Genomic DNA, 15,591 nt, shown 5'->3' with positions numbered 1-15,591 from the left:
TTTGACAAGCTAGTCTAAATTTTGTTTGGTATTGCTGACTGAGTACCCTATCCCCGGACTAGCAAAAGAAATAAAGAAATAAATATCAGAAGGCAGTGGACCAGTTTGGTAAACTAAGCACCACTCTTGCATAATCCTGCCTTGCTGATAGACACTTTCCTCCGAATTTGCTAATGCAGTCTGATCTCAGAGGCAGGACACTGTTCTAGCCAGACCACTGACCTATTCTAAACCACTGAACCCTCTCTGTCCCTCTCTCTGTGCAACTTTATGTAAGCCACGTCTCCAGTGGGCCGTGAGAGTTCCAGTCTCAAATGCTTAGAAAACAAAAACCATGGAGGGGATCCTTCCAGGGATGCTGAGCAGCCACACTTTGTTCCTTCTTACAGCAAGCTTTGAAACAGATCAAATGAGCCACTGGAAGACATCTGTCTGTGACTCCCGGCCTGCACAGCTTTTGGTTCCTGCTTTATTCTTGCTAAAGAGCTGCGTGGATGATGTCACCTTTCTCCAAAGAGAACAGGCCACCAGAGCCTTTCACTGACATAATTCATTATCTGTAGTCTGGCCCCGGGACAGCAAATTCCCATGACAAAGAATTAACTCGACCCCTGTTTGATGTTTAGAGGCCTGGAAAGATATCACTTCCAGTTTCGTTGACACTGAAAAGAAGCTTTGTTCTGTATTATCACACCAAAGGGAAGGTTACCGAGGCCTAGAGTTCCTCAGTCCTTGGCAGGACAAGAAGCAAACTCTAAAGGTCACTGTACATTATACACACAAATCAAAAGCGTGTTGAGATATGTCTTACATGCTTCAGGAATGAAGGCGTCACAATGGATAAACCAGCTGACTGGGAGTTTTCAGTTGCTAGTTATTATAAAATGCTTCTCACAGACAGATTTAGGCATCCGTATATAATGTATGAACATAAGATTATCAGTCACTAGAGTCAGTGAGTGAGGGTAACCAGAGCAGCCCAGGTCTATTTTTTTACCAAACGGTAGATGCTCACAGGAAGTTCAATACCATTTCCTGAACTAGAGTAAAGGAAAAGTGCATGGTACTAGCCAGAACTACTGACATTTAAGCCAAGGCCAATGAAGGAAGAATAAGACAACAGAACCATTTTCCCAGTAGTAATGCTGATCCTTATCCTTACTCCTGTGCACAGTGTGTGAGTAAAAGAAAAAGAAAAAAAGAACCAACTAATCACAATTCTTCAGGCTACCTTCATGTCGCTTCCTTGGGTGTATCTACACTGTAGAATTAATCTAGTTTGACATTACCTTAGCTACCATTGCTCAATGCTATGAAAGACTGAGATTTGAAGTTTGATAAGGTGCCAGCACTCTTTAGCAGAGAAGCCTGATAACCTTGTAAAACTACAACTCCCATGATTTGATAGCATTGAAGCATGGCAGTTAAAGTGGTGTCAAACTGCATTAATTCTACAGTGTAGATCAGACAGCCCTACTGTCTGTTACGAATTGTGGGAGTTGAAGTCCAAAACACCCAGAAGGCCCAAGTTTGCTCATGCCTGGTGTAAATGCAACCTTAATCTTTCCAGAATGAACACAGAGAAGAAGGTATTGCAGCTACAAAGTTCTGGAGTTGTGTGCTGAATAAAAGGAGCCATAAATTGTACCCTGGCATTGACCCATACACTGGCACACAAAAATGCAGTCCAAATTAATGGAGAGGGAAATTTATTTGACCCAAAGGTTTTGATCTGGAAATGGTAGGTCACTTGGCACCATCCTTCCAGATGAATTGTGTTGATTTGTTTCAGAGGTAATGACACAAATGGCCCCAATGAAGGCAGTCTTTCACTTAATAAATTCCTTCCCACACTGAGGGCAAAGGGTGGCACTTCCAGATCAATTATTATCATGTAGTTTGATGTCTTCCATTTATAACTTTACCATATATTTCCACAGTTTCTTCCATCTTTTCTCATTGTAAAAATGTTAATGGTGGAAATACAAAATAGCATACCCTCCAATATTTCACAGATGAAAACCAGGATGCATATAGCCAAACTGAGTGTGTGGTCAAGACAGCAAAAATTATTAGTGAAGAAGGATACACAAGGAGAGGCTGCAATAGTTTGCTTTTGCCTTGGGTGTTTATCTGCCCCAGAGTAACCTATGTGCTATTTTTTTAAATTGTTTCATTGTTTAAACCTCTGCAGCTTAACAATGTCTTTCAAAATGTTGCAAGCTGCCTTGAATTCTAATCTGAAAAAAGTTGAGATAGAAATAAATAAATAATAACAATTTGTCTCGCTATCTGTCCAAAGGAGAATCTATACTGTAGCATTAACACAGTTTGGCACCACGTTGATGGTCATGGCTCAATGCTATGAAATCATGAGAGCTGTGCTTTTACCAGGTTTTTAGCCTTCTCTTCCCAAGAGTGCTGGTGTTTCATCAAACTACAAATCCCAGGATTCTATAGCATTGAGCCATGGAGTCAAAGTGGTGTCAAACTGGATTAATTCTACAGTGTAGATCCATTCCTAGTGATGCTTCAGGATCATTATTTTATTAATCATTGTAACAAGACACAACTTTCTAGCCCGCTCCTTGTTTTGATGCTTTTTTAATTTTTCCATTTTTTTTATTTCTTTGCTATAAGTCTTTTGGACAAAACAAACAAATTTAGCAGTTCTATAAAGTAATATGGTTTTTTCCCCCTAAAATGGAACTTGAAAATGTTTAACAGAAAGATTAAATGGGAAATCAAAGTTTCAAAGTTGATTATCTCTCTAAAAATTATAAAACTCCTGCCTCTATTTCTAAATTGGTACACAACTGAGATAAAATCTCACTCATCAATTGGCAGAACATTTAAAAAATGAGTGCAAGAGATACGTAGTATTTTCTCTCAATCATCTAGTGATGTTTAGTTTAAAATATATGAAACATTACTACCTGTCATAAGCAACTAACAAGGTGTATTTTACTTTGGAGTGTCTATGAAACATAAATGAAATGTATGTTTAAACTTGTATCCCATCTCCAGTATGTCTAATTTTATATGCAAATAAAGGTATTCCTATAGCTTAAAAAAACTCAAAACACTTGTGCTTCAGGCATTTCAGATAAGGAATAGTCATCTCGCAAAGTGTTGTCAAGGTGTTGATGCCCAAAAAGAATTTGTCCTATGACATCCCTTCTTTATGTTTTAATATCAAAGTAACTGTACTGTTCAGATCCCCATTGTTCAGTCATTTCTTATGACTTTTCTTTGAATGTTAACCGAATTATACAAACCAAGAAAAAAAAAGGGATTATCAACCAGAGAACTACTGGTAGCTAAATTGTACTGGTTCCGTTTTAACCAATAGGTGGAGCCTGCACCCCAGATACAAAATAGATTCTCATAAGAGTATTATAATATTTTTTGCATTCCTTTTCGTTAAATTATCTTCTGACAGCACATGTACGGTATTTTGCTCAGACATTATTTCTAAACACATTGTTTCATCCACACTGTGATGATCTAACACACTGCAAAAACACAGGGCCCGTATGATGGTCAGTTTTGCAGCTTCTAATTTCAAACATCAGACTTTCTTTTCCTTGTTTTTGGGTACACAAATTTCCTAAAATTTTGCAGTTAAATGCGAACAAATATTCAGATTCTTGTATTTCACTGCACAGTACCGGATCATTATTTCTGTATCATATTATTGCTACATTACCAATTACATCTTGTCTTTCCTTCAAAGAACTCGTGAAGCATATATGGTTATCCACATCCTCCTATGGTATCCTTATACAATCACATTCTCCTCCTTAAGTTATCTTCACAACTATTTTACTTAGGCAAACCTCTTGAGAAAGGTCTGCCTAAGTAAAATAGTGACCGATGTAACATGACTCAGGTTGCACAGCTATAGCAGTTTGATCCCACTTCAACTTGTCATGGTCCCATCCTGCTGAATTCTGGAATATGTAGTTTTGTGCATTATTTAGCATTCTCTGCCAGAGTTCTAATGCTGTACTTTAGGGAAATACAAGAGAGTTAATTCAGTTCTCAGGAACTGGCTTAAATATGGATTCCAAGAATTCCAAGAATTCCAGGATTCTATAGGATGGAGATATGGCCGTTAAGGATCTGTTCTCAGAACTAAAACTTTGAATCATAGAATTGGATGAGACCTTATGGACCATCTGGTCCAACTCCCTTCCAAGAAACAGGAAAATCACATTCAAAGCACCTCCGACAGATGGCCATGCAGCCTCTGCTTAAAAGCCTCCAAAGAAGGAGCCTCCACCACAGTCCGGGACAGAGAGTTCCACTGCTGAACAGCTCTCACAGTGAGGAAGTTCGTCCTAATGTTCAGGTGGAATCTCCTTTCCTGTAGTTTGAAGCCATTGTTCCACGTCCTACTCTCCAGGGCAGGAGAAAACAAGCTTGCTTCGTCCTCCCTATAACCTTCCCTCACATATTTATGTATGGCTGTCATGTCTCCCCTCAGCCTTCTCTTCTGCAGGCTAAACATGCCCAGCTCTTTAAGCCGCTCTTCATAAGGCTTGTTCTCCAGACCCTTGATCATTTTAGTTGCCCTCCTCTGGACCCATTCTTTAATAATAATAATAACTTTATTTTTATACCCCGCCCCATCTCCCCAAGGGGACTCGGGGTGGCTTACATGGGGCCAAGCCCAGGCAACAAACAATATAAAACTCAGCAATAAAAAACAAATCATAAACAAATAAAATCACATATACCGATAAACAATAAACACACTTGGATAAAAAAACCTGGGTTGGCTCCTAAAAAGGGTAGTGGGCCAGAAAAGTGCAAATAGTTTTATACAGTACAGAATAGGAAAGAGGTAGGTACCAGGGACTATTATTCCATTAAGGTGCTGGAGGAGGCATACACCCAAAGACTATATACGGCAAGGACAAACAGGGCAATTGCAAACTAAGGGAAAAAAGCCTGTTGGAAGAGCCAAGTATTCAGGCTCTTCCGAAAAATAAGGAGGGTAGGGGCCTGCCTAATCTCCCTGGGGAGAGAGTTCCAGAGCCAGGGGGCCACTATGGAGAAGGCCCTCTCCCTCGTCCCCACCAACCGCGTTTGCGACGGTGGTGGGATCGCGAGGAGGGCCTCCCCTGATGAACAGAGCTTGTCAATAGCTTGTCTCAACTGTGGTGCCCAGAATTGGATACAGTATTCCAGGTATGGTTTGACTAAGGCAGAATAGAGGGGTTGCATGATTTCCCTGGATTTAAACGCTATACCCCTATTGATGCAGGCCAACATCCCATTGGCTTTTTTAGCTGCCATACGACAGTGTTGGCTCATGTTTAACTTATTGTCCACGAGGACTCCAAGATCTTTTTCACACATACTGCTGTCAAGCCAGGTGTCCCCCATTCTGTATCTTTGCATTTCATTTTTTCTGCCGAAGTGGAGTATCTTGCATTTTTCCCTGTAGAAGTTCATTTTGTTAGTTTTGGCCCATCTCTCTAATCTGTTAATATCGTTTTGAATTCTGCTCCTGTCTTCTGGAGTATTAGCTATCCCTCCCAATTTGGTGCCATCTGCAAACTTGATTATCATGCCTTCTAGCACTTAATCTAAGTCATTAATAAAGATGTTGAACAGAACCGGGCCCAGGATGGAACCCTGCGGCACTCCATTGTCATTTCTTTCCGGGATTATGAAGGAGAATCATTGGGGAGAATCATCCTTGCGGTTCTTAGAACTCCCCTCAGTTGAGGTGGATGAAATGTGGGCCTTGGGCTATATGTAGTCTTTTCTTCTTCTTCAGCCCCCTCCCCAGTGTAGGCCTACTGGCAGAGTTGGCCTACCATAATTATCTCCTTCAGGGTCTAAGTAAGGAGCTTCATAAATTACTAGCACAGGCCCCCATTGGTCCTAAATCTGGCACTAGCCATCAGTCTTGACTCCCACCCTGAACCCTGTTTAGATAGGTCACATAGGACCTCCCATCTCTTCATACTATTGAAACATATACAAAAATTGTTTATGTTCACTGCTATGGCCATTTCTCATTGCATCCACAGAAAGACATTGACAAAGGGACAACCTGTTTCCTAATCAAAAGAATTAAAGAGCAGGAGAATCCAACTCAACCTCAACACATATCAGAATACAATTATTTCTTGTAATAGTATTGTGCTTGCAAATTCAATGTTTTAAACTGTGCTTTTTATAGCAGAGGGAAGGATAAAAACAGGTAGGTGTATACACTTCTTTTTCCTTTCAGTGTCTTGGTTGGAAAACATTTACAACTGGCCTGGCTTATACAGCTGCAGCCTGGAAAACAGAGATGGAATATTTTCCCGCCAGAGGAAACATGCATATTGTCCACTTTGAGCCTGGGTACCAAGGATCAAATATTTCATTTACGGGAAAGACCAAAAATAGACCTCTGATTTTTGGCACCACTGATGATAACACTGTCCCCCCCCCCCCCCCCCCCGATGTTTGGAGTGACACATTACAGTGTATTTGCTTTGTTTTTCTTAGGTCTGGCCTTTCCTATAGATTGTGGTGATTTGTATGATTTTTCTTTCATGTTTGAGGAACACATTTTACTCTCTCTAACACACACACACACAGTGTCAGGTTTATATTGTTCTGCTATTATTCTACTGATTATACATACTAATGTTACTTTATCATACAAAGTCATACTCTTTTTAATCAAAGAAGACCCCAACAGAGTTGAAAAGACCAAGCAGCTCGTAATATATTGGGAAATCCTGTATGCTAAGAAGACAACGATTTTGAGTGCGTCTTTCCATCCAAAGAAATCTTATGTGATGATGTCTTAAGCGATGATATAGTGCATATTGGTGCAGTATCAAATTTGCTGCTTAACACTAAAACATTCCCAACCAGATTCCACAAAACTTTGGAGGACTTTGGTTCCCCAAGTGCCCCAGCTAGCAATTGTAGCTAAATAGACACCCCAACTATCATTGAATTTATTTAGCCTTGAAGGAATTGATTGAGCTAGTGCAGGCTTTTGTAGTTTGGCACCTCAAAGATATTGGACTACAACTTTCACCATCTCAAGACGGCACAGCCACCTTAATCATGCTGGCTGAAGGTAAGTAATAGTTGTACTATAGCACATTTGAAGGGTATTATATTCAAGGACAACAAGATGACCAAACTGAAGCTGTTGCAGTTTGGCCACATCGTGAGAAGACATGACTCAGTAGAAAAGACAATAATGTTTAGTATGGTAGAAGGCAGTAAGGAAAAGAGAAAGGCTGAATTATTGATGGACCGACTCAATCAAGGAAACCATGGCCCACAGCTTACAAGACCTGAGCAAGGCTTTTAATGTGTTGTCGAAGGCGTCCATGGCTGGATTCACAGGATTGCTGTGATTTTTCTGGGCTGTAAAGCCATGTTCAAGAAGGTAATGCTTCTGAAAAATGGCCATACAGCCCGGAGAGCTCACAGCAACCCAAGGCTGTTAATATTTGGGTGACTTCCAACCTCATCACAAAGGTCAGGTGAAGTGTCCCACTTTGCTGCTGGATAGAGGGAGCAGTGTGTGTGTGTGTGAATCTGTTGCCTTGAGTGCCACTCCCTTGTGGTGATGCTTTCTCCATCATACATGGGAAGTGTCACCCTTCTAGGGAGGATCCGTACTTACTCTATTGGAGCCAGCACAACACAGGAAGGTTCCTGTGTTGGGAGAGAAGCGTCCAAGGATTCTTCTACCCCAGTTGCGGGGGGGTTGGGGGGGGGGGGCTCCGCTAGAAGTCACACAACTTTGTGTAATGGCTGGCATGGAGCTCTGTCCCCATAAGAAGATGGAAGTGTCCTACGACACTAAAATAAACCCATCTGATGAGGCCCTTGGAGGTATCTCATTCATGTCAAAGGCGACTTGGCAGCAGGTAAGAATGAATACTAGCATCACAGAAGACATTTCTTGTGAAATAACTAATGTCTCCTATCTTATGCCAGGTCACAAAAAGTTAATTTAGAAGAAATAAATACATAAATAAATCTTGAAATACCTGTAGTTCTCCTTCCATTATACTGAGAAGGCGGATCAGATCCTCTTTGGAAAGCTCTATTGATTTCCTGCTTGATGATTTGCTGTGCTTCTTGACTGTTCCTGAGCCTGGGACCTCTTCTTCTTTGCGACTAGATTTGTTCTTTTTCTTGGCATCTTCCTGGAGATTTTGATTTTCTCCAGTATTGATGATGGGCTTCGATTTAGAGAACTTCCCACTGGATGAGCTTTCTCCACCTTGATTTCGTGACCTCATCCTGATCTGGATAAAGGAAAAAATAAATTTGCATATACTTGGATGTAACAATTATTTTTTAAAAAATGACGTTTGCAGTAACACTTTTTATCTAGCCTTCCCATCTGCACAGAAACTTGAAGACAGCAAAAAATGAGGTGTAATTTAAAATACAAAAGTAATAAATACTATTGTCATAATTATAATTAAAATACCAATTGACAAAATACAACACAAAAATACTGCAGTTTAATGTGAACAGATTTAGCAGTCAAGACAAAATATTAAACTGACAATCAGATTTAAGTCTTGCTCAGCTCCAGTGTACTATGACCCACTCAGATTATATAACTATGTGATGAAAACAGATTTGTCATATTTAGAGGTCTCATTGAAATCCATGGGTCAGAATTAACTTTTGAGCAGTTTGACAACCTCATCATAAAGGCCTCATCATAAAGGAAGATAATCAGACCATCCATGAGTGCATCCAAACAAGATAAATTCACCTGGTTGAAACTAACCACGTTGGCCCATTTGGAGAATAAAGAGTGGGAGAGTAAAACCAGGAATACTACTTCCTTCCACCACCACCTTTTAACATACTATATTAACGTAATCAGCATGCATACATAAACCATGGAAAACCACTGAAGTGGGCATTTACATATAAAACTGAATATGAACCCTACATACAGGATTTATAGGTAAGGAAGGCTTATGTGGAAGTAACTTATACTCATGATTCATTAACATAAAGAAACTTTTTAGAACTCTTCAAGGCAGTGATTCTTCTTCTCAGTTGATTTCTCAGTTATTGTATACTACTACCGTACTACTACAAATGTTCTTCAATTTACAATCATTAAGAACACATGTACTTTTAATTAAATGACTTCTATATTTGTTTTGCAAGAGATCAGAATTTGCTGATGAAGATGATGTCAGAGGACAACAAAACTCATCTTATTTTCTTCCATCTAGTATAAGATCCATGCACTAAAGCTCTTCAGGAAGGAGGCCAAATCAGATAATGTTGTAACATCAAAAAACACTTGTAAAATCAGATAAGGAAAGAGTGTTTTTGAAGTTGCATTAATAGGAACCTGACAGACTGGCATGTGTCAACCAAAGGAGCTGGCTTTACCTAGGATCTGTTTTCTAAGAGTTGGCTTAAGGTACAGCAGTATAAATAATAATTCATTCTTCTATTCCCTGTTTTAGCAATATGGAAACAGCTGACAAATACAACATAATGTCTATAGTTTGATCTGGCCTTTGGATGTATTAGAGCAGAGAATCCAGGTGGATTCACCAGGGGCATCTTCTTTTATATGAAACACCAGAGTTGCAAGTTATATACAGTAGAGTCTCACTTATCCAAGCTAAACGGTCCGGCAGAAGCTTGGATAAGCGAATATCTTGGATAATAAGGAGGGATTAAGGAAAAGCCTATTAAACATCCAATTAGGTTATGATTTTACAAATTAAGCACCAAAACATCATGTTTTACAACAGATTTGACAGAAAAAGTAGTTCAATACGCATACAACATAATGTTATGTTGTAGTTACTGTATTTACGAATTTAGCACCAAAATATCACGATATATTGAAAACATTGACTGAAAAAATGGCTTGGATAATCCAGAAACTAGGATAAGCGAGGCTTGGATAAGTGGGACTCTACTGTACCATAGTATCTTGGCAGAATTGTAGCTAGCTACAAAAAACCAGAACTTAGAAAAGTTAGGTTTTTTGGATGATAACTGCGGGAATACCCTGGCCAACATGGCCATTGACTATGTTAAGGAGGTAGGAATTGAAGGTCCAAACAGTAACTTTTTCCAGTTTTGTCAAAACCACCCATCACATGCTGCAGGGGTATGGGTGCATCTACAGAATTAAGGGAGTTTGACACCATTTTGACTGCCATGGCTCAATGTTATGAATCCTGGGAGTTGTTGTTTGGTGAGGCAAGAGCACTCTTTGGCAGAGAAGGATAAAGATCTTGTAAAACTACAACTTACATGATTCCACAACATTGAGACATGGCAGTTAACGTGATATCAAACTGCATTAATTCTACAGTGTAGATGCACTCTACATCTGGATGGCCTGGATTGGATGGCCTTTGTGATCTCTTCCAGTGCTATGATTCAACATTGCTTTAACAAGGAAGAGACCTAAAAGAAAGTAAGCCATGTTTGGTCCTCATAAAGGTAATGTTTGTTTATGGAAATGTAGATGATAAAATACAGATCTCAACATAGCAGGGATGAGATGAATAGCTCCCCTGCCTTTGCCATGAAACAAATCAAGACAGCTTTTGAAGCTGTGACTTCAAACAGAAAAACGCACACAGTATCTTGTTCCAACTCTGTTGTCTCCACACGACTGAATCTGGCAAGCTACCAGGTAGGTTGACTGGCCTACAGAATGCCTTCTTAGCTTCTGGTATGGCTAATGTTTAATATTTATAAAGCTTCACTATTCCTCAATTACACATATAAAAACCACAGCATGCACTGTGATTTAAGTGCACAATGCATTTGTTAACTGATCTCTTTTTTGCTTGAACAGTTTTTATGGATGTTACTCTGCTCACAATCATGGCTTTTCTTGTTGCAATATGGCAAGAACATGCTGATGTCATCTCCCACAGTAAACACATGTTAATAATATACACAGCTGTTAGCTCTTGTTTCTAGTTCATTGCCCTGTTATTCAATTTTCCTATCAAAACACTCAGTCTTCACCACACCTTGTACAAAATCATAGAATCAGAGAACTGGAAGACACACAAAGACCACCCAATCCCACCCCCTGCCATGTAGAAAAACACAATCAATGTACTCCTGACTGATGTCCATCCAGCCTCTGTTTAAAACCTCCACTCTGAGGCAGCATATCCCACTGTCAAACAGCTCTTATCATCATGAAGTTCTTCCTAATATTTAGATGGGATATCTTTTCCTTACCCGGTTCTACCTAGTAAGATTTTTTTTTAGATTTTTGCAAAAATCCACTGTGCATCTCTGGGGAAGATTATGTATCTTCTCAGTGGTGACTGGTGGCTTTCTTGTCAGTGAGCTGGTAAATATCTTCTGATTTTAGCTGTTATTATTGTGTGTCTTCAAGTCATTTATGAATTATGGGAACTCTAAGATAATGTCTCAGCAAGACTTGTTCAGAGAAGGGTTGCCACTTCTGCATCTGAGACTGTAATTGAATGTATCTTATGTTGTTGTATTTTATTGTTGCATTACTAGGCTTGGTTCCCATGTAAGTCGCCCCATGTCCCTTCGGGGAGATGGGGCAGGATATAAGAATAAAGTTATTATTGTTGTTGTTGTTGTTAGACTGAGGGAGAGTTGCCCAAGGTCACCCAGTGGGTTTCTATGGCTGAGTGGAAATTCTAATGCTGGTCTCCAGATGCATAGTCCAATGTCCAAACTACTACCTCTCCTACATACTCCTTCCTTTTTTGTTCTTGTCTATTTTTATTCTATTTCATTTTTGGTAATTTATCTGCTTTATTTGCCCACCACAAATCAGTTGGTAGTACGTGTACATACAGAAATACACATACGGGTCCCCATTTCTGAAATTGGTGCCTCTCATTTAGGTAGAAAATAGGATAGTTCATCACATATGCTGGATTTAGAAGATTGAAGGCACTGAAGGAACTAGCCTTCACAAAAGAACGTATGATGATGGTGGTGATGATTATTTTTCCCCCCTAGGATTAGGACCGAAAGCAGCTAACAATTTAAAAATTGTATAGTTAAAAACACATTAAAGGTAAATATTAAAACAGAATTAAAATAATCTATTAGACAAAGCAATTGTACTACAACTATAAAATAAAAATTAAAAAAGTATTTAAAACAATTCTACTAAAACAGTTCAATCCATTTCTTAGCCTCCCTGAATAAAAGGTTTTTAGCCTACTATTGGAAGAACAACAGGGATGAGGCCATTCTTTCTGTTCTGGGAAGGAAATTCCAGAGTTCATGGGCAGCTACCAAGAATGCCTTTTCTTGTATTCCTGTCAACTTTGCTTTCAGTGGTGGTGGGACTGGAAGAAGGGCTTCTCCTGATGACCTCAAACCTTGGCCAGGCCATAAGGGGAGATGCATTCTGCCAAATAGCCTGGACCTGAGCCATATAGAGCTTTATAGGTCATGACCAGCACTTTTTAGCTTCCTAAGATCTACAGAGATACTCACAGGAACATCTCAGCAAGCAAGAGTCCAAAAGTGGTAGGTTAAAACCAAGAACCTTAATTAGTGGCTGATACCAGATGAGAAACTCCCTGCCTGGATACTCAGAAGACTAGGCGACTTGGAAGGTGCTGAACAGACTGGGCTCTGGCACTGCAAAATGCAGAGCTAACCTTAAGAAATTGGGCTACAAAGTGGAGTGTGGACATGTGAGTGCAGAGTAGAGCAAACCACAGACCACTTACTACAATGCAGTCTGAGCCCTGTCAGAGTTTTAAATTATTTGGGTCATTTCTTAAGTGAAAATGAATAAGTGTTTGCAGGAATCATGTCCCATTTGTGTTTGACCAGCAGCAATTAAGACACCTGCTTTAGATTGAGGGCTATTAATAGAGTCTGAGTAAGTCTTATGTTAGTGTTGTGGTGTGTTGTATGGTGTGCTGTTAAAGTGTTGCATCGTTGTGTTGGTGAATATGAAGGTGCTGTGATGGTGGCAAAGATGGTATTGCTGCTGAAGAGCTACTGAAGTGGAACCGAAGAGAGGTTTGAAGACTGAGAGTCCAGAAACCGGAGAGGTTAAAGCTTCAAGATAAGAAAGCTTTGTGTTTGCTGCTGATAAAAGCAAAGGACTGTGTTTTGTATGTTTTGTTTATATAAATCTTTCTTTACCAAAGGACAGTTTATTTTGGGGGTTTTCTCCTTGGACGAGGGTGCAACTTCCGCAGAAGGGGTTGAGAGTTTGGAACCCAATTTGCTAGCTGCGACAATGCACAATGGAAAACTCCAAGTGACCCGCAAATTTAGTATAATGCCAAGTTTTTAACTTTGTTTATGGTTTTTCTGTACATTATAACTGTATTTCAATTTGCTCCTGATACAATAAATAAATAACCAGCACTTTCAATTATGCCTGGAAACAAACTGGCAGCCAGTGGAGCTGTTACACATGAAAACTAAAATAACAAAATTAGAGTAATGTGGCTGCGACTCTTCAAATGCCATGCTTCTATTAAGGTGCAAGAGGAAAGAATACTCTGTATGAACATCAACACATCCTGTACATATGTTTGGATATCATTTTTATGGGTGGATTCCCCCGTTTCCTAGTACATGTTTATAGTAAAAAAAAAAAAAACCCGATTATGTGTTATCAGAACTAATTATAATCATAATGTTTGGAAAGCTTTAGCCGAACCTGCTTCAAAGGGGATAGAGCTGTTGCAAAACCATATGGATAAAATGTTTTAAAAGTACTCACATCAAACCACAAATGCATCAGCATTGTGTATAACTGACAGATGGAAAGCAGGAAATGGGAATAGCACTTTAGGAGCCAAATCCTCAATAGCAAGCAGCTTTTACTGAAATCTCTAAATGAGAGCCAGATTTCCAATGAGTGTACTTCTTATCATTTGGATAGCACTTTAGGGAGTTCAGAAAGTATCGCACGCACACTGCTGACCACAGTATATTAGAAGGCACATCTTTATTGTCCACAGTATACATCTGGGACATGCAGCATCAACTCATTAAAATGTGATGCTGGGTAATAGTTCTATGGATACCATGGACTTCTAAAAAGACTAATAAATGGGTTCTGGAGCAAATCAAGCCTGAATTCTCCCTAGAAGCAAAGATAACTAAACTGAGGGCCCTTCCACGCAGCTGAATAATATCTCACATTTTCTGCTTTGAACTGGAATATATGGCATTGTGGACTCAGATAACCCAGTTCAAAGCAAATATTGTGGGATTTTCTGCCTTGATGTTCTGGGTTATATGGCTGTCTGGAAGGGCCCCTAGACTGTTGTATTTTGGACATTTCATGAGAAGACATGACTCATTGGGAAAAAGGAACAATAATGCTAATATTAAAGTATAAGGCAGTAGGAAAAGCGGAAAACCACATTTCAGATGGATAGATTCAATAATGGAAGCTACAACTCTGAGTCTGCAAGACCAGTTGATGATAAGGTGACTAGGGTCCCTTCCACACAGTTGAATAAAATCCCACATTATCTGCTTTGAACTGGAATATATGGCAGTGTGAAATCAGATAACCCAGTTCAAAGCAGATAGTGTAGGATTTTCTGCCTTGATATTCTGGGATGTAGAGCTGTGTGGAAGGGCCCTTGGACTCTCATTCTTAGCATCAAAGTGGACTTGATGGAATTAATAACAACACTGACGACTCAGGTTCACAGAGTACATATAAAAAGCAATATGAGTTTTATACTTGGGCCTACCTGTTCCAAATCTAAGGCTTTATTTTACAGAAGTCCTCTCATATCAGTTGTTCCTATTAAAAAGAGCATAGAGACTGATACATGAAAAATACAATGAATACATCTATTGATAGGCAGTATTAGGAATCAGCCAGTGAAGAAGTTAGTTGGCAATTAGCCCTTTTCTGTATGTTGTTAATTATTAGCAGGCAAGTTGGCAGTAAAGAACGGAATACGTGCCTTTCCAGACAGGAATGTTCTTTAATCATTACAAATCAGCAAGATATTTATCAGTTGGATTCTAGTAGGAAGTGGTTTCTAGTCTAAGAAGACAGATGGGTGTGAGCAGACTTCCTGGGGTATACTTGCTGTTCCTTGGAAAGTGACTCATCTAGCATCCTCTCACAGCAATCTTGGGGCAGCCCAATCTACGCATGAAACTTTTACAAACTTTGGAATAAATAACTCAGCTACACAATTTGGCTTTGCACCTGTGCATTGCAAGGCAAATTTCTGAAGAGATCATTCTGAGGAAAATAAACAAAACCAAAAAAAAACCTAGCAGGAAGGAAAGAGATAAACAAAAACATCCAATTAATCAATATATAGCAGGACACATGGCTTGAGCAAATGTCATTGTATATAGCATTGTAATATACAAAATAGTGGACACATTAGGTTACAAAACATTTCTGTAACTCCAGAGGTTCTGAGATTCATTAGATGAAAACATAGCCGTTGCCATGCTGTATTTATACATTTCTTCTCCATGCCATCTCTTTCTTGTAGCAGTATATGAGAAGCTATTGCCATTGTCCAAAAATAAAACATAATAAAAATAAAGATCTGTATTGGCCCTTAAAATTAACTTTCTAGGAAA

General features: G+C 39.4%; 1 protein-coding gene across 5 annotated transcripts in view; it reads right to left on the bottom strand.

Annotated features, from left to right (window-relative positions):
* filip1 (filamin A interacting protein 1) overlaps positions 1-15,591 on the bottom strand; it is a 153,811-nt gene that overhangs the window by 56,170 nt on the left and 82,050 nt on the right. For 4 of the 5 annotated variants that reach the window (XM_008122107.3, XM_008122080.3, XM_003215681.4 and 1 more), the window contains one exon: positions 8,028-8,288. In XM_008122107.3, the coding sequence (XP_008120314.1) occupies positions 8,028-8,282 (255 nt within the window). In that variant the 5' untranslated portion in view covers positions 8,283-8,288. Of the gene's footprint in view, positions 1-8,027; positions 8,289-14,732; positions 14,786-15,591 lie in introns of all 5 variants that reach the window. The other variant, XM_008122091.3, reaches the window with a different exon arrangement.

The sequence above is a fragment of the Anolis carolinensis genome, chromosome 1 (genome assembly GCF_035594765.1).
Source record: "Anolis carolinensis isolate JA03-04 chromosome 1, rAnoCar3.1.pri, whole genome shotgun sequence".
Classification (NCBI taxonomy): domain Eukaryota; kingdom Metazoa; phylum Chordata; class Lepidosauria; order Squamata; family Dactyloidae; genus Anolis; species Anolis carolinensis.
Note: the sequence above shows the minus strand (reverse complement) of the source record. Positions and strands in the feature narration are given on the sequence as shown.